Here is a 20,651-nt window from a genome sequence, read left to right as displayed (position 1 = left end):
GCCATGGTAATGAAATATCAACACAAAACGATCGGAGGATCGGAGGCCCAATTCCCCCCTTCCCAATATTCTTCATCCAACCCTTAAATTCCTAACTCCCAAAAAGCCGGCAACGCACTTGTAACGCCTCTGGTGTTTCAGGTGTCCATGGACGGCGGCGATTGCTTACCATCAGGTAATACGTCTGCTCGATTACCGGCGGCGTGTTTCATAAAAAAAAGCATCAACAGTTTTTTTCTGGGACCCACTGGTATTTTTTTTTTCTAGCGGTATGCCCGTGGTATCAACCGTTTAAGTCTGGACCACTATTTACAACCTGTATTGTACAAATCAAATAAACAGCTACAAATACTGAGTACAAAAAACCATACAATGGACATGTAGGAAGTGCGTGTGTATGTTACCTGGTGCACGATTTTCATGCCTCTTTCTTGCAAGATTAGCCTGTTTGTGATCTCATCTCTCAGAACTTTATCGTAAATCGGTTGTGCAGCCCTGAGAGTGGCCCTGTCCACACCACTCGCTTTGCCTATCCGCAATAGCAGCTCTTCGAGAGAAAACATTGTAGGCTCACAGTTAATTCGAGCCTCCTGCAATTATTTTTTAAATAAAAATATACATTTATAGTATGAACGACATGATCGTCATGACTTCCGATGTTAACCATGCTTCACAGAAATCAAAATGAGTGCAAGTGTACTCGTTATATGGACATTTATTAGATCATAGAAATATATTTTACAACCCACGATGTTGAAACTAATTGTTATAACAATCGTCTCGGAGACTAATCTCCACAGGTGTCCTCAGGGACTAAAATCTTATTATGCTGTGCAGTAACCTCGATCGATGCAGTGCAGTCTCTTAGGTTTTGAAAATTTGAATAGTAAATGAATACTCAGACTGCTGGTATTTCTTGTACAAAATAAAATAGATACTCTCGATGCCGAATGATCATGTTTTTTTTTTCAGGGGGAAAATCATCCAATGCCTTCTCTCGCCAGGGCAAAGCGAGAGGGAGTGTCAGACTCTTACTGACTAAAAACCACCCCGTTCCTACTCCTGCTTGTCGAGCCGGAGCCCCGGTAAACCCGCTAGGTAGTGATGGCTCTTTGAGGCGCGCGCGGAATGCAACCCGCCGCACGCACGGGTCTGGTTCTGGTCGGGCGGCGAGCTACCCTTGCTCGCCGTCCGCAGGCCCGCACTTACGGTGGCCGGAGATCGTCACGCGATCCCCGACGCCCGGAGTGTATTTCACGTCGGCTGGGGCGTGAGGAGGTTCGTTCCCTCACGCGTCCCGCCTCCCCCTTAGCTAGCATGACTGCTTCGCAGAAGGAGATGGCATCCCAGTCCCCCTCGCTCCGCACCATGGCCTGAACCAAAGCCGGACGCGAGATGTTGCCGTCGCCGATCACTTTCCTGAGGACACGGCGGTGTTCAACCCACGCAGGGCAGACCGCAACCGTGTGTTCCACCGTGTCCTCCGGGCGGTCTTCGCAGTGATCCCGGGCGTTTATCGATCGATGTTGGAATGACTTAGTCGATGATCGAAAGTTTCTGCCAAACCGGGCTTTAAAAGGTCGCAATAATCTCACCAAGGGCGCTAATACTGCTAAAACCGCCCAACCAACAAAAGTTAGTTTTATAGAAGGCCATAGAACGTTTTGTAAAAACTAAACGGTGGTCAAATAAGAGGCCAAAGAAGGTGCATCTACAAAGAAAGTGGCGCAATTATATCTCCATTCAGTGGTTAAGTAGAACTATAAGGGTATCAGGCATGACAATTTTGGCCCGTTGCAGTTGATGTTACACTAACGCAATCTCTATTTGGTGATATATAAGCCACCGCAGCACTACTAAAGTGTTTTTGGGTACTGTAAAAGAGTTCATGATTCCATTACATCACTAAAATTCATCATTCATTCATTTTACATTCGTTCACGTCGCTGCAGTGTCTCGGTGTTTTAGAAGAGAAATAAAAAAATAAGAAAAGTGACGGGGTATCGTGGTGACTAAGATATTATTTTGTACTTAATCGAATTATTCGTCTCTTACGAGGAAAATGTTGTGCGACTGTAATTTTACTGATAAACTATGTATGGATTTACGACATATTTGAATGCCCCCTTCGAATTAATGAGCTTTTACTAAAATTATTTCTTATTTTAAGTTATAAACATAGTTCCAGCTTCCTTAACTCTACTATAGTACTCATTATGATAGATTACATCCACCATTACATGAAATTAGGGTTCCTTTTGAGCTTGTTTGTTATTTTTGTTTTATTTTTTGTCCTTATTCCATAAATATGATGAATACTTTTGTTAATGAATAAATGTTATGGTTTATAAATCTGTGTAGGTACTACGTATGACGTCAGAGAAGTATAACTACATACATACATATCGTCACAGTTCCGGAGATTAGCGCGTTCAAACAAACAAACAAACTCTTCAGCTTTATAATATTAGTATAGATAAAAATATTGTCGCATTAATTACACTGAATCAAAATGTCAATATTGTTGTAGAAGAGCGATAGAAGTGCTTTTACAAAACGGAATTATCATTTAAAAGCATTGCTAGCCTAACTTTATACACAATAATAATGTTTTAAAACACATAAGATCTCCGTTATAGTACTGTTGTGTAATAAAGGAACTATAATAGTTATAAAAAAACAATCTGCTTCTAAAAAGTGTATTTGTGATATAAGTTTATCACTACAGCTATAATGGGCATTAACAACCTTTTATAAGACAATTAAGCTATATAAATATAATTTGAAACTCAGCTGTATCACCAAATCACTCCGATGTAGACTTTTTGTGCCCACTATATTACTGTGTACTTAACGATGATCTTAAAACCCTCAATATCGTAATATCGTCCTATTCCTGAGTTGTCATCTCTACTTTAACAAACGACACATAGGAATTCGTTTCTAACCTTTATTGCGCAAATTAGGCGCATTAGGGTGACAGTTAAAACTGTTATGAAGTTCAATCGTTGTATACTAGTCACAATGGAGGTTGCTATAACGCCTGACTATAACAGCTATATAAAGTCGTGAAGTAAACCTTTACATCAACTATTAATAGGTCGTTTTTGCTATATAAACTTATAGAGCCAAACTGTGTTGTCAAACGCTTTTACACAACAATCAGTCACCACCAAAACCTTTATACATCATTTACCCAGCTTTTTTGAGATATAAGGTTTGGTTATAGGGCAAAATTGTTAGTTGGGCGGCACTGTCTAGGTATGCTTTCACATACTCGTTTATACGTAGAAACCGAAAAATTGTCAATAAATTAGTAACTGACTACTTTTTTGTGATATATGTCCACTCACGGTATAGCTATACACATACTCGGTAGTTTTTAATTATAAGGAATGTGTCACAGATATTTGGGACTTGTCATCTGTGTTACATATGACTCTGAAGCTAAATAAATGTTTTCCTTACATTTATGTGCAAGTTCATGCAGCAGTTTCGTTTCGATTAAATTCTCACTTGATTTATAAATCAGTGTTTTTGTGACCTTATAATATTTTAGTGCTGTAATTGTTAAACAGTGTATTTAACACAAAGAACTGACCTTGAACACTTCGTAGGCAGTACGTAACCAGGAAACCGGTGCGAAATAAATGCTCTCTGATTCAGAATAGCCCGTGTTTATAGACGAGGTGTAACAATAGGGAAAAGCCAATATTATCTCATTTTCCTCCTGTACGACCCGCGTCACCGACACGTTGTACTCCCGCAGAAGCTGGGGCGGTATCATAGCTATATCCGTTGAGAGCCACAGAGATTTCCTTTGACAAAATGAGGGACAGAGAGTGCTCACTGCCTTCCTGAAGTTCTCACTCTGCTTGGCTGGAATCGCATACCTGATAATTTAAAAAATAGGTATATAGTGCGAACGCGTGTTAAAATCATTGAAAATAAAACTAAATGAAAACAAAGACTTACCAGACCCTCGGATCCCCTTTATACAATAAGTCCAACCACGAGACAGCATGAGGGTCCAAGTAGAAGCAGTTTGTTGAGAATGCCATCCCCAAGTTTAAGGTGGGTGCAGTTAAGCCGGACACAGGACCCAGAAAGCGGAGGATATTGTCTTTATTCTGGCTAATATCCTGGAATAAACAAAAATAATTTCTTAGTCTGTAAAAGTACCTATTATTGAGCATTAATAAATGATTGAATCTATACTAATATAACAGGTTGTCCCTAAAATCGACGTCCGACAGGCACCAGATGATCGGCAAGGTTCCAAATGTTATCAGAAAAATATAAAAAAAAATCTAAGTCCTACAGTTTTTAAATTACAGTGACTTATGTGTTATCCACGAAATAGTACACCCTGTGCCAATCCTTTGACTCTTTTTGCTACAAATCTTTATTTTTTCGTCTGCAGTCTTCCTTACATTATCCTGAATAGTGCTCCAGTAATATGGAATCATAAATTCTTAGCCAACTGCTTTAGATTGGAAAACATTGTTAGTTTTAGAGGATCCAAATACTCTGAATAATTTTTTCCCCTTACTTTAAGTGACTGTACTGAATAAATTATGTATGGCGCTAGTAGTGGCAAATTTTACCAAAGTTGGCGCATTTAATAAGGATTTGTGAGTTTGTTTGTTTGAACGCGCTAATCTCCAGAACTACTGGTCCGATTTAAATAATTATTTTTGTGTTGAATAGTGCATGTATCGAGAAGGGCTATAGGCTATAAAACATCACGCTATGACCAATAGGACCCAAGCAGAGCGGGTAAAACCGCGCGGAAGTAGCTAGTACATAATAATCGTTAATTGGATTAATAATTACCTTCAAGGTTAACGTGCGGCTGTTTCCTCGCGAGGGGTCGGAGCCTGTATCAATGGCGGCGGTGGCGACACATACGTGCTCGTTGCCCTGAACCACGTAGCGCCAGTACAACTCTTCTTTCTGATCGAGACTCAATGGGTTGTTCTCTCGAGTGATTCCATAACCATAAACGATACTGTACGTAGACTCGGCGAGCTGCAAATTGACCGATGTCTTTAGTGATTACAGAGGATATTACTTATAATCAATGGAAAAAGACCAACAGTAAATTTAATCCAAATGTATCACAGCATGTACTCTATTATTAATAGTTCACAGGGAAAGTGAATTACCTATTCATTTATACAGTTATTACCTCTTTAAACCTAGAGTAGTTCATAATTGGGCCTCGCACGATGCAGTCTTCTGCCTCTTTGACAGCATTCATTTCCGGAGAATGTTCCTCAGGTTCTTCTTCAGTATCAGTCAATCCCATCAGACGTCTCTGTGCACGCAAGGGGTTCAGTGCCCGGTCCAACAGCCTTTGGTTTTTCCGAGTCCATGCCTTTTCGATCATACCAAAGATTTCCCGTCTTTCGGCTATAAAAAACAAATCAACAAGATTCAAGAGATCAATCAAATTATTCACTGTGGACATAAAACTATAACCACAGGAAACGACAAATATCAGATAAGTATATTGAATTATATTAACAACTCTGCTAGTTGCCGAACCCGACGAACTACGTTTAGCCAATGATTTTCCCTGATTTTCTCTTGATTTTTTTTTTTCCTGTATTTCCTTTGCTATAAACCTCACGGAGCCCGAGACCTTTCTAACCAATGCAAAACCGTGGCAATCGGTTCGTGCGTTCTGGAGTTATAGCGTCAGGAAGGAAAGCCCGACTTATTTTTATATTATAGAGAAGACTAACAATTATAAACGCTTCTACTTTACTGAACAGTGAACAACTTACTTGGCGAAAGAGAATCATAGGGTAGAAGGTACTTCGAGTAGAGATGGTCCAGTCTATTTAGAAAGTTTACACTCAAGTTCATGTCGCGCCCAATTTTCACCCAACGTTTCTTATTAAGTACAAGTTCTAATCCACCGTGTCGTTGCACGCTGTGGTATAACTTAGGCAAATTAACTTCCATACCTCCAATCTGTAAAATACAACGTAATATTTATTACTCCTACGATTAAAAAAACTAGCTTGAGTTTTAACGGACGATTTTAGATTCAGTATTAAAATAATTTTGATCGCGCGTATATACCATTACTTGCCTTCGAATGGATATACATGTTTTAAATTATAGCAGCAATGCTTACCGTCGGTGTGCTACAAGGAAAGCCATTTGAGCGCGATGCACAAAACTTTATACAAGCCAATTCTCGCATTGCTGTACCCCATCTGTTGTACATACGAGAGACGTACTGTTTCGCGACATCAAACCTTATTCCATCACAACTCTGACTCTTCGGTCTCCATCCTGGAGGTGGAATTATTTTACAAATGCCAAATTCACTCGCTTCGTCACATATCTTCATAAAATACTCCAAAGGATTCTGAAATGAAACAATTGCGCTGTTGTATGTTGTAGTTATATTTATATATACATATATTGAAGGCGGTCTCGACTCGTGAGAGTCGGTATTTCACAATCCTCCCGCCCTGAGACCCTCAATGAAGAGGATCGCTTTCCCTGACTACGTAGACAGTGTTCCCCAAAACTTTGCTGAGGATGGTGGTTGTACGTATAGCTGCCTGTTTATGCATGATGTGACGCATTCCGGACGCTCCTATGACTATGGGTACGACTTCTGTGTGTATGTGCTCCATAAATACCGTGCGAGAGTTTGCTTAATCATTTCACTTTTAGTTAATTAATTTTGACAGTGTGAGCATTTACGAGACCTAGCCAAATGTTCTTTTGGTTGATATTGTTCGTCGGATCATTCAGCAACAGCCGTTAGCTGAGTTGATTGTAAACTGACACATGCGTACTACCATCTGAACAGGTCCGCTCATACAGCTGTGGTTCTTTCCTCTAAAGACCACTACAGAACCAACTTGCACGGTTCTCTCACATTATCCTCTATTTCATTGTCTTAACTTTAAAGAGACTATGACCACCGAGTTTGTTTCGGCATTTGGGCGAAATGCCGGCCTCATCTAGCTATTATATAGTATATTTACATATACATATGTATATTATATAGGTATATGTATGTATGTATGTATATATATATATATATATATATGTATACAATGTGATAGGAGTGGGACTTCTAGCCCGTTAAGGCTGGGTACAACATCTAATTTTATCGAAAAAAATAAAATAAAATGGGGGTTTGGACCCCCTATTAAAAATATTGAAAAGCAGTGATTTTTCGGTAAAAATAATTCAGAAATGTTTTTTTTCTCACCAAAACATTAGCAAACATATGAAAAAAGTAATGAATTAGTTAGCCAAGGTTATTAGCTACCGTTTGTTTTTTTTTTGTTTCAACGACGCATACAACCTTTGATATCGCATAAAGTAAAAATATATAATTTTTAGGGGGAGGAGGTTCAACCCCCCATTTTTTTTTGTCGATAAAATTAGATGTAGTACTCAGCCTTAATGTGTTAGAAGTCCCACCCCTATCACATTGTATATATTTATATATACATGTATGTATATTAACGCGCTAGTTTTGAGAACTACTTTTCCGATTTGAATAATTATTTTTGGTATTGGATAGTGCATTTATCAAAGAAGGCTATATAACATCACGCTTCGATTTATAGAAGCCGGGCAATGGGTGTTAAATTATTTATTAGTTATGTAAGATACATTTGCTCAAAAATCCCACGAGAACAGAAGGTGGTTAAGGTGGATAGAAAAAAGAAAGAAGGAAAGGAAGCTCTATTAGTTCTTTCCAAACTAATAGAGCTTTTCCCAGTATATTTACGTGAGTAAACGGTTATTTTTAGTTAATTTAGTAAGTCTCACCAGACTTATTACAATAAAAAAAACATAGATATATTCGTAAGGGCCCATTTCACAAACTTCCGACACAATTCGTGTGGCAAATAAGTCTTTATCGATAAGTTACACTAACAAACTTAACTAGACATCTAGGAACAGATCGGATTATATTCATTACACAATACTCACTTGGAACTCTTCCTTTGTGGGTCTAAATACTGGACCTTCGTGCAATACGCCGCCTACAGCATGCGTCTGAGTAGTGTCTGCGCTAGATTCGTTTAAGTCATCGTCACTAATCCGTTCATCCCTTCCTCTGCGGGCGTAGTCGTCATCCTCTACTTCATTTTCGGAATTGGCTTCGATGTCGGCGTCGTCGCCCTCTTCGTAAACGTTGTTTAGCGTGTGGCGCTCAACAATCCGACTCTGAACAGTGGCTTGGGTTGCCGCAACGCTAGCTCGGGGCATTTCAACGCTAGCTTGGGGTTGGAGTGCCTCAACGTTAGCGCGGCGTGCTTCAGCGTTGGCTTGGGGGACCTCGACATTAGCACAGGATGCCTCAACGTTAGCGCGGGGTTGCTCAGCAGGATGTGCACGTGCAGGGGTGTTTTCATGATCCAGATTAGATATTATACTTTGAAGTCTTTCAAATGTATTTACATTTAAAGGTTCATATTTTAACATTTCACTCGGTAAACTTATAGATAGAGTGTTTATTAGTTGGTCTAATAGATGTTCCTTCTCTTCAAGCAAGAAATCCTCATTATTTTTACGGGCATCATTCTTTGGTATCAGGCACGCCGATAGAAGTTGTTTTCCGTGGACCTCGTGTATGCGGAGCTTCATCATGAGACGCGGATGTTTCGGAAGCAGGTCCAGATATATATGGCCCGTATCTGTTTCTGGCGACTTGTGTTCCTCATTATCGTATACTTCATCATTTTCAGGTTCAAATTTTGCGGATGTTTGATTGGTGCCAGTTAAATCAAATCGATAAAGTAATTTCGATAATTGTTTTAGTTTATCTATTCTTGAACAAGCAACGCATGTGTTACAGCGAGTGTCCATTTGTTCTTTAGGGGCATTAATGACTTGTTGTACAGTTCTCCATTTTGCCGACAAGCAAATTTCTGCTCCAGATCGTGGTACTTGCCTAGGGGCTCCAGAACTCTGTAACCCTCTTTTTTGTAGTCCACTAGGTCCCGCCACTGGGGTCGATGTTACCTTTTGAAGCCCACTAGGTCCCGCTACCGGCTCCATGACCACCCTTTGTAACCCACTAGGCCCGGCCACTGGCGCCGATGTTACCCTTTGTAGTCCACTAGGTCCAGCCACTGGTGTCAATGTTACCTTTTGTAATCCACTAGGCTTCGCTACTGAGGCCGATGTCACCCTTTGTGGTCCACTAGGTCTCGATATCGCATCCGTGGTTACCCTTTTTAGTCCACTAGATCCAGCCGCTGGTATCAATGTTACCTTTTGTAGCCCACTAGGCTTCGTTACTGGTGGCGATGTTACCCTTTGTAGCCCACTAGGTCCTGCCACTGGTGCCGTGGTTACCCTTTGTGGTCCACTAGGTGCGGCTACAGGCTCTAATACAGTATTTTGTAATCCACTAGGTCCAGCGACAAGTTCTGGATTGATTTGTAACCGTTTCGGTATTGGATCTGGCAGGGGTGGTGACACATCAGGGTCTATTATGATCTTCTTTGGAGGACTCGGTGCAGCAAATAGCATATCTAAAATATAAACAAACACAAACATGCTTAAAAACGACAACCAAATATTGAAACTTGATATTGTATGTCTGAACATACACTATCAAGTTTTAATATTACTGCGCGTCGGAGTAGTACTGATACTACTCCGACGCGCAGTATTTTAATAGGAAAAAATAAACAACCACAACAATAATAAGGAAGTTAAATAAATATACTGTGAAAATGCTGAAACATTGCTGTGAAGTTTTCATAGAGGTTATTTAATTTATTTTATTTATTTAGATAACCAAGATCCACTGTGTTAGTAATTACAATAATGACTTACAGCTATTGTTAGTAAAGGGACCAGATACAGTGGGTTATACTGATAAACAAATATAAAGTTTAATAAATGAGCATTTTTTCTTACCTGGAGTAGAAGGGTCAACAGTATGGCTTCGCTTATTTGGTGACTTCTTACTGGTTTTGTTATTCTGGATGTAGTATGTCAGTGGTCGATTATCATCGATCGAGAATTCTGATGATGGAGAATGTCGTTTAGAAGAATCCGTTTTCTTTTTATTCATTGACATGTTTTTACCTTTCACTGTTTGTAACTTTTTGGCGGTAGTTGCGCAGACCTTACCGTTATTTAAACGCCGTTGGCGCAAAGACATTACATGTTTATTCTGTGCAGTTTGATCTTTCGTCTTTTGCAAGGCCCGCAGGACAGAGGCCAATGACTTATCGTCATTAATTCTGGGCTGTTTCCATGTATTACTCAATACTTCACTAACGCCATTACCCTCAGCACGGAATCCTTTACCTTTTTTACTGATTTTATGTTTAGTACAGGATTTTCCTTTAGTATTGGCTTTTCCTTTAATGTTTGATTTGCCTTTAGTACTAGACTCCTTAATAAGTTGTTTACTCTTCCCGCTAGACTCTTTGCCCGCAGTGCAAGGCTCTGAGACATTGACATCTTTATTTGACTTATGTTGTTCATTAGTCTTAGGGCCCTGGTCGTCGTTTTTAGATTGAATCAGGCTCTTTAAGGTTAGGTCGACTACAAGAGGACAAGATCCATCACTTTCTTCAACGATAGAGCCATTTGTGTAGTGTTTATCTCCTTCATTACCGAAATTTACATCATCAGCACTAGACGACTTATTGCTTATAGAACTTCCCCCTAGCCGCAGCTGCGTATCTGTTTTATTATATTCATTGCCCACAGAAAGGGCACCATCTGTCTCGGCCATAACAAGTTCACGAGGTTTAGTGACCATTTCCAATTCGTCTCTACACGGGTTTGTTTCACGGAGTCTCTCAACAATCACTACAGGTTGCAAGTGGGTATGAAGACCTGAAATACAGATGTTGGAAAATAAATTATAGTGAGATCGTAATATATTATGCACTATCTACTCAACGACACAAACATGAATAGATCAAAACTAATAAAAAATAATACCTAATGCCTTATATTGAGGACCAGCTACACCTACACAAAGAAAAAAAAATTTACAAATAAATCTAAATAGAACAAAAATTAAGCATAATATATGAAAAGGAAGAGCAAGTGCTGTATGTGTGCATTGAATACATTAGACATTTTAGTCTATTGCACTTCACGCAATTGAAACTTGTGTACAAAACGAATGTATAACATTGCCAAGCGGCTCATCGGTCAATAAGCCGAGCAGTGGAGACCCGGTGTGTGATACTAAACAAATTGAGTTTTCTTGCGATGGCCAAGTGGTTATTATATTATTAATGTTCACTATTCTAAGGCCATTATTTGCCCCTGTTCTAAACATCTCGATCCCATCAGCCGTTTTGACCTGATAGGGTAACAAACATACACAACACTTAAATGTATCTTTACTGTAACTATAATACATTTTATACAAACAAATCCTTATAAAAATTTTATAATTGCATTATAAAATTTAAGAAGAAAGAAGAATTGGGTCGTAACATTACTTTTATCGCGTGTGATGCGGAACGGTTTGCTGATAAAACAAAGAAATGTTCTACAATATGTATTATATAGATCACATAAATATCTACAAAGTGACACCACAATCTAACTGTTGCAGTTCTTTCACTATATGTATATAACAAGCGAAATAGATACAAAATAAACCGACTTAGTTTTGTGTACTTATTAAGTGACGTGGTGGTAATTATTTAAAAAAAAAAATCTGTGTAATTTGAACTATTAATTAGGGTCAGCTTACGTAACGTACCCAGTATCGTCAGACGCGCGCAAGTATCCCAAGTTGGAAATGAAAAGAAAAAAACAAACATTTATTTTCAGCCATGGTCGTCCCAGCGCAAAGGCAAAGACCTCAAAAATTTAAGAGAGTCAATTTAAATTAATTTTAGATAACAGTGTTCATTAATTTTAAATCATGTTAGGAGAATATTCCAAGTGAATCACAATTTTTAAAATCATATATGCAAATAAAAGGTTATTCTTTATTACGGTTGAGTTGTGGGGAAGAGATTGATTGTTATGTAAGGCATTGCATCGTCGCAGTACATTAAACACGCATCCATAGCACGTGTTAAAATCAAAAATAGGTATCTATACTTTGACTGCACGGTTGGTGCGGTGGCTTGGCAACTGGCTGCCGCTCAACGGGTAGCGGATTCGATTCCCGCACGGAGCAACACTTTGTGTGATCTACCAATTGTTGTTTCGGGTCTGGGTGTCATGTGCATGTGAACTTGTATGTTTGTAAACGCACCCACGACACAGGAGAAAATCGTACGGCGAGGCAACGTTTTAAAAAAAAAACTAATATTATAAAGCTGAAGAGTTTGTTTGTTTGTTTGATATCGCTAATCTCCGGAACTACTGGTCCGATTTGAATAATTATTTTTGTATTGGCTAGTGCATTTATCGAGGAGGGCTATAGGCTATAAAACATCACGCTATGACTAATATGAGCCAAGCAGAGTGGGGGAAACCGCGCGGAAGTAGCTAGTTGGGTATAAAAATAAAAACAATCGACTTAGATTTTAATCAGTATATTTTATGATTAGATATTAGATTATAATTAAAAGTAACTAAGAACAAAAGTAAATAGCATTAGTATATTTCTAAAATCCATTAAATCAATCGTATTACATTATACTCAGACTTCTATCATAATTCACATTAATTTCATAACATACTAGTAAACCCGGCGAACTCCGTTTCGCCACTAATGATTTTCCCTGTTTTCCTGCTATTCTCTTGATTTTTTTCTTTAATTTTCTGTGCTATAAATCCCACGGAACCCGAGGCCATTCCAACAAATGTAAAACCGTCGAAATCAGTTCGTTCGTTCGGGAGTTTATAGCGTCAAGAGGGAAAACCCGACTTATTTTTATATTATAGATTAATTAATAAACATAACAATTCTAACAAATACGTGTTTTGTACACTTTTTGAGCGCCGTAATGGCAAGTTCCGTAGCCGATGACAACGTTATTTTAACTAATTGTATGAGTAAATCAATAAAACCTACGGCCGAAGATTAAACGAAACATCGCATTCGAGAACCGGAGTAGCCCTACAGGAGGTCTACTCTAAATCCACGAAAAACGAAGTTTCGTCCGAAACTTAGCATGTTTCCTACTACAATTCTATTTTCTTGCGAAACTTCGTCCGAACGAACGAAGTTTGAGGCATTTCGACATTTTGAAATGTATCAATTTATTAATATAAAAACATTTATAAACTAAATAAAATCTTTCATAAATTGATTTTGAATAATATTAAATGTCACCGTCAAAAATATCAATGATCAAGATTGAAATTATTTCTGAAAAAATATTTTATTCGAAATTTCAATATCCATAACTCATTATTATTTTTAAACTTACTTATGTTATGATTTATGATAATACAAATTTACTTGTCATTATTCTACAATATAAAAATGTTACCGCCAATCTTAAAACTTTTTAATTAAGTCGTATAATAAATCTGAACAAAAAAAGTTAATTCTTGTTTGTTATCTATGGTTTTCAATATAAATTTTACAAAATTATTTATTGTATTATAACAATATTACTTGGAAATAAGTTTTTTTTTTATTATTTTCAAATATCCTACCTATTTATTTTAGTTCATTTCATTCGTTTACGAATATTAGTAGGGTCACAAACGAAACTTCGTTTAATTTTCGTTCGTTGACGAAACTTCGGATTCTAGAACCGGAGTAGACCTCCAGATCCTCTAAGTATTCATTTTGATGTTCATTTTAGACAGCCGGGCTTGGAGTTGTAATGGGAAATACCTGAAAATAAATGTGAATGTTAAATATAGTGGATAGGTATGCAAGCATAATAATTAAGATTATGATATTCAGTCAGGGCGGGCGTGCACAGGAATTTGAAGTAGGTAGGCAAAATCTCACCTGTCTATCTGGATTAATCTCGAAAAATAAAACCGATGAGCTATCATAGTTTTAAGCAACTAGATACCTAGTACGTACTTATCTAATTTGAATAATATAATAATATCAATTATTTTAAAACATTAATCAATATTCGCGTATAAAGTTAGATTAATATAGGGGCCTCGGTAACTATTTACACATTTGTTAACTAGGCACCTACTTCGGAGCTGCGAAGTGCACATAGCTAGATCTACCAGTATAAACAGATCGTTAAAAGTACAGAGAGAGTACAAGTACGTCAAACATTATTAGAAAAAAATAAAAAATGAATTAGGTACACCATCTGTTAGCAAAGTATACCTATAATTGCAGTACTTTTAATTAGAATAATGAATAAGTAATATTACCTTTTTTAAGTAACGCCTCATCCCACACGCACAGTCCCCGTAGAAAATAATTTCGTTTCTTCGACAACAAGGATAAGGCACTCATTATTATAATTTAGATATTGAAACACACAATATCACCACTCACCAGCACATTATATACACATGTATCACCATACACTGCATTCAGTTAATGATTAAAATACCTTTTATAAATCGTCAAATAAATAGTTTAAAAGATAGACGCTTCCAGTGGAAAAGTGCGTATCCGAGGGAATACCCCTCTAACATTTCAAATAAGAGAGTGAGAAAACTAAAAAAATATATGTTGGGAATTTCAATGGCAATTTTTAACGAAAATTGGTTTGAACGAGATATATCATTATTAGCTTTTAAGAAATATTCCATTTTCAAAAAACGACAATATAACCATGTCCTTCATACTAACACTATGTAAAAGCAAGTTATTTTATAACTTTTATATTATGTCATCTACTTGCTGCTACGGAACCCTTCATGGGGGAAACCGACTCGCACTTGGCCGGTTTTTATTAAGCTTACTTACTTAAGCACTTTCTTCTTAATCCTCCTGTTCACTTTCTTTTTCCCCATGAATTTGTTTGACTTTAACATGTTACATTGTTAGACATCTTGTCAATCATTATAAAATAGGCTTGATGTTCAGGAAAACAGGGAAAATCATTGGTGGCGAAACGGAGTTCGCCGAGTTTGCTAGTTCATTATAAAATAGGCTTGATGTTCTTGCATAAAACATTGTATTTCTTCAATAACCAGTTATAAGTTACTTAGACATCTAGTATTATTATTCATAACATTTACCACTTCGAGGTAAAGAAAAGAGAATTAATGCGCTTCTCTTGCTTAAAGTCTCCCCCAGAAATAATGGCGGCGCAAAGGGCGCAATATTTTAAGTGTACACAGTGCAATATAGTGATTAACGAGTTGTTATATTTTACGCAAAACATAATAGACGTTATGGACGAAGAAAGTTTAATAAGAATAATAGTGAGTGCGTTCTCTGGTGCAGAAATAACTGAAGCTAAAAACTTGTTATTTGATTCGGTTAGTACCACTACACGCAATATTTCGAGAAGCAAAAACAAAGAACGATATTTAAAGATATTGAAGATATCATTTGCTTATTTAAAGAGCACAGATCCGGATAAAACTCCCATCTTCGTGGCGCGGGAACTGCAGAAATGATCGCCGGTTACTTTCGACCATGTCGACGTAACAAGATTATTAAAGGATATTGTGCTTTTACAATCGGAGGTCCGAAACATAAAAGACAACTATTCTACAATGCATGTTGAGGACATAACAACCAACACTGAAGCCACCTGCAACCAGTCGAGAAACAAGCGTAGACAAAAAAATAGACATGAAGGTGTTAAGGGCAAGGCAGCCATCAGACCAGATGACAAATTTAAGCCGGCTGAAATAAAACTAAGTCTGTTTTTGTCGAATGTACACAAGGATGCACGATTCCACCGTAGGCCGCATCATCACTTACCATCAGGTGAGATAGCGGCCAAACGTCGACCCATTAAATGTAAAAAAAGGGATACGTCGGAAAATGATATAGTTGATTACATATTTGCCAAAACAAAGGAATCGGTATCTATACAGAAGATTAAAATGAAAATAGAAAAACCATATAACGCCTATAAATTAATCGTGAAGAAGACGCCTTAAATATGTTTTTGAGTACAGAAGTCTGGCCCGACGACGTTTCAGACCATATAGAACTACCGTCAAAGTCGGCGAATAAAATAGACAAATATTATCAACTCATCATTATGGATATTCACAACACGAACTTCATATCATTTTATTGTAAAAGTATAAAACGATCAGTTGATGGCGTCAGGGAACTGTGTCATATCGCGCCACGGAATAGGGTGTGTTGGAATCGCGCCACGGAATAGAAATGGATCTCAAATTAATTTATATTATAATTTATGTAACTCTAAGTTAAAAGATGTTGACTTTCCAATAGATTTTCAGCACTGTAGTGGTAAGCATTGTAATTTAAATAGTCATAAGCAAATTATAAACAAATTATATAGTAGTATAGTAGATATTTTGTCTGAGTCGGCTTGCGCCTCCTATTATATACCAAATAAAAGTAGTCGTAGAAAGGTGCTGGCAGGGTGGAATAATCATGTGAGCGAAGCTTACAGGACTGCTAGGCTAAAGTTTAGAACTTGGGTACTTAATGGTAAACCAACACAAAGTGAATTTTTTAATGAAATGATTGAAACACGTAAAATATTTAAGAGTAAGCTGAAATGGTGCCAAAAACACCAGGATCAAATTAAAATGGATATTAAAAAGTTTTGGAAATGTACTAATAGTGCAAACATTAAGCCTAGCATTCCTGTAGGAGTCGAGGGTCTATACACTCCAAAGGAGATAGCTAATATGTTCAAAGACTATTACTCCATTAAGTCTCCGCTGGGCCCGGCGAGTCGGGAGTTCGACGCCTGCCTTGACGACATTACCACCGTCTTCCTTGCAAAGGATATAAAAATTGGGGTACTACGTAGTACCCAAAAATTGCTATCACCAAAATGACAGGCGGTAGATCTCCCGGCCATGACGGGCTCAGTGTTGAACATCTTAGATATGCAGGCCTGCCCCGAGTGCTTGCCATGTTATTTAATTTATGTATGAGCCACGCATACCTGCCTCATGACTTGATGCGGACTTTGGTGGTACCCATACCTAAGAACAGGACAGGAGATATGGCAGACAAGACCAACTACAGGTCAATTTCCTTGGCGACTAACAGTCTTCATTTATGCAGAATTTAGCTGTCTAAATGCTACAAGAGTTATAAATATCTATATTCTGAAAAAAAATAGTATGGTTTGCCAGGTTGTGCAGCTTAAAGAAACCAAAGAATAAACTATTCAGAATCACACTGTACATTTTGAATATTTATCAGTTGTACAGCACAATGCGATGCAATGATTTTTCTACTTTTATGTATTTACTAGCTTCTGCCCGGACTTCGTCCGCGGAAAATTTCTTGTTTTAACATAAGATCACACTCGGCGCTATTGTAGCTTCCTATTAGTAAAATATTTTTTGGAATCGGATCAGTAATTTCGAAGATTACCGAAATTCTCTTGTCTGCTCAAGGTTAGTCCCTTAGTTGCCTTTTACGGCACCTTCAGGTTGAAATGGTATGATGATGTCATTAAATCATTTATGTCACATATCAATAAATTCTAATCTGCTTCAGCTACGTACGTCACATACGTACGAACGAACGAACGCACGTTCAAGTTCGGTACTTATTTAATTTAATGCTTATATATATACAATACTAAACAATCGTAAAGAAATTACAATATTTACCGATTATTTTGAAGTACGAACATACTAAACGTATACCGAAATAAACGTAATTGAATTTCTGTAATTCCGTTTTTTTACAATTCATTATCCAGAACATACTAAACGTATACCGAATTCAGAAAAATGACGTATTTGCAGAACGCCATCTATGGACGAATAGATAAAACGTCCGCACAAAGCGTGTTAATAATTGTGCTAGCGGCATTTTGCTTTTTAGTAATTTTACATTATCTCCGAAACTGTATTACCTATTGACATGCTGTAAATGGCAAATCTTGACATGCTGTATGATGTCCTTGTGATACTGAAATAATTTATTTTGATAATAATTAATATTTTGTTGCTTAAATAATTAACCAAAGTAAGTAAGCCGAAAAAAAAAATTTTAACGCAATAAAAGACGTATAAGAGATAAAATATAAAAGATAGAAATATGGTGTCGTGGACAATTTTGTAGAAAGCATTAAGACAAACTAGATTGCCATACATTGTTTTCACCAGTAGTTCTGTAGATTAGCGCGTTCAAACAAACAAACAATCAAACAAACAAACTCTTCAGCTTTATAATATTAATATAGATATATTGATTTTCTGGCATATGTGTTGCTTAAGATGCTATATTATGTCTTTAAAAATTTTAAATGAATATATGCATAACGCTGCATTTTCCGCAGTCTGCCATTATGAACTACTAGTACTTGTTTTGAACACTGACCTTGAAGTGAGACGACGTCGAGTAAGTTCGATGCAGTCATTTTAATGATGGTCACATTCGGCGCGTTGTGGACAGCATCGCGTCTGTTATCCACCGGTGGCACTACTGCTGCGTTTGGAGGTACATACGCGCCCTGAGGAAACTTTCTCTGAGCTTGTACACGACGCGAACGCGACCTGAAATATAGAAGACTTAAATTAGATACAATTCTCTGCTTAGCTTACTACATTACTCAAAGTAAGTATAACTTGCAATTCATAACTGTAAAACTGTATTTGTATAATATAGTTACTTGTACATAAAATATCTGAACATGGTAAACTTGGTAAAAATAATTACAATCCTGTCAGTCCCCTTGCTCTTCAAAGCTTCGAATTCCATAGCCATAGTAGACGGCTGAATGAAGATGAATTGAATGTTTTATCAAATTCTATAAAATAGTTTATTAACTAAAATACATCAGCTCCTATTTAGAAGGCTAGGGCGAGTGCAACTCAACTTTATGTGTCTATTTAATGGCATAACCCACAATATGCTGTCTAAAATGTTGATAAGTGGGAACAATTTCTTTTTGTTCGAGGTTTTAATTAGTTTGGTAGCTTTTGCCCGCACCTTAGCACACATTAATAATACATTATAAACCTTCCTCTCAAATCATTATCAATAAATAAATATGGATTGAAATCGTTAAAGATCTAAACATACATAAGGACAGACAGCAGAGAGCAACTTTATATTACATAATGTAGTGATATTCAACGGTTCGCTTGAGCCAAAACTAACGCAACAGAGCCTTCACAATACATAAATCTATTGTGATTTAGCAGATTTGGCTTGGTTAACATAATTATGGCACCATGCAGCCATCCTACAATTAAAGAAAGAACTCAGAGCTATACTCTATACTCAGAGCTCTATAGAGTTTGGGGTTTAGGGCCTCTTTCACCATCTCCAAGTAAAGTGTTGAGTAGTTACTTGTTGATTAACGTTACTTGGCAAGTAAAACTTACGAGTAACTTTTGTCAATTTCACGAGCAAAATTAAAGCTCTGAGGATCTACTTGCCGGTTAAGCGGATGACGTCACAAATTGTACATTACATTCGTTCGATACTACGTCAACATTACTCGGCAGACGTTGTTATTGGTGGGTTGGCTGACATTTACGACATGCGTGTGCGTGTGTGTGTGACATGTAATGTGCATGTTGTTTAGTTAGGAAAGTTTTAATAACCCATGATACGGAGATGATTCAATTAAATAATTAAATGTCATTGTCATACTTTATATTTTAGGAATTACTTTGTTTCATAAAATTTTATTGATACTTAGTTCACTGTACATATACTTCTACTAGCTTTTGCCCGCGACTTCGTTCGCGTGGTTGGTGGTCAAAATTAAAACGCCTTCTACCCTTTTTATTCCCTATATATATAATATAAAAAGTAGCCTATGTTCTATCTCTGTACCAAATTTCATCAAAATGTTCGGTTTACTGGTTTAGGCGTAACGGCCTAAGCGTAACAGACAGACAGAGTTACTTTCGCATTTATAATATTAAATATGAGCCGCGCTGAGAAGGTACCCACCTTACTCATAGATCTAAACACCCCTCTCCCGCACGCGCACCCCTGGCGTTGGCGACGTCCACTTCGCAACGGGCCGTGCAGCAGAAATCGTAATATTTTAATTTCACCACAACTTCAAAACCAAACGTCCAATTTTAATCATTCAAAGACCAAATATTTTCAATATAAACTGTACTTAATGATGAAATAACTGCCTCGTTGGCCGAGTGGTTGCAAGTGTGACTGCCGGGCAAGGGGTCTCGGGTTCGATTCCCGGGTCGGGCGAAGTATTACTGGGCTTTTTTCGGTTTTTCGAAAATTTCTCAGTGGTAGCACGGAGTCTGGAAATGTGCCCGGTATATGGCAATAGGCTCACCACCTATTACATGGGACTTACTACATAAATTGTGAAAAGTGGGTGTACACAGTGGCATTACGTGCCATAATGTGCACCTCTGCCTACCCCTTCGGGGATTAAGGGCGTGACGATATGTATGTATGTATGATAATGAAATAATTTATTTTGATAAGGATTAATAGCATGAGTAAAATAAACGCGTTTAAATGTAGTCCAAAAAAAATTCAAGATTTTTAAATAAAAATGTGGTTGTTGTGCCTCACTCGACATAGATAGGTATAGTGTGTCGCGGACTTTTTTGTAGATATTTATAAGATCTACAATTAATTATAACATTTTATGGTTCTATCTTTT

The 20,651-nt window shown here is 37.4% G+C and overlaps 1 protein-coding gene across 12 annotated transcripts in view; it reads right to left on the bottom strand.

The window, feature by feature from the left end:
- The window catches only part of LOC118263720 (uncharacterized), a 36,642-nt gene that overhangs the window by 14,372 nt on the left and 1,619 nt on the right, over positions 1 to 20,651 (bottom strand). Inside the window, exons 2-12 of one of the 12 annotated variants that reach the window (XM_050704061.1) lie at positions 18,374 to 18,549; positions 10,963 to 10,992; positions 9,922 to 10,854; positions 7,981 to 9,530; positions 6,149 to 6,385; positions 5,793 to 5,982; positions 5,192 to 5,415; positions 4,837 to 5,031; positions 3,976 to 4,142; positions 3,602 to 3,893; positions 405 to 590 (exon numbers count right to left, since the gene is read on the bottom strand). In XM_050704061.1, coding sequence (XP_050560018.1) covers positions 405 to 590; positions 3,602 to 3,893; positions 3,976 to 4,142; positions 4,837 to 5,031; positions 5,192 to 5,415; positions 5,793 to 5,982; positions 6,149 to 6,385; positions 7,981 to 9,530; positions 9,922 to 10,854; positions 10,963 to 10,992; positions 18,374 to 18,549 — 4,180 coding nt within the window. The remainder of the gene's footprint in view (positions 1 to 404; positions 591 to 3,601; positions 3,894 to 3,975; positions 4,143 to 4,836; positions 5,032 to 5,191; positions 5,416 to 5,792; positions 5,983 to 6,148; positions 6,386 to 7,980; positions 9,531 to 9,921; positions 10,855 to 10,962; positions 10,993 to 18,373; positions 18,550 to 20,651) is intronic. The other 11 variants (XM_050704067.1, XM_050704068.1, XM_050704064.1 and 8 more) reach the window with 11 other exon arrangements.

The sequence above is a fragment of the Spodoptera frugiperda genome, chromosome 25, assembly GCF_023101765.2.
Source record: "Spodoptera frugiperda isolate SF20-4 chromosome 25, AGI-APGP_CSIRO_Sfru_2.0, whole genome shotgun sequence".
NCBI classification, from domain to species: domain Eukaryota; kingdom Metazoa; phylum Arthropoda; class Insecta; order Lepidoptera; family Noctuidae; genus Spodoptera; species Spodoptera frugiperda.
The sequence above is the reverse complement of the archived record's forward strand: the minus strand, read 5'-3'. Positions and strand labels throughout refer to the sequence as shown.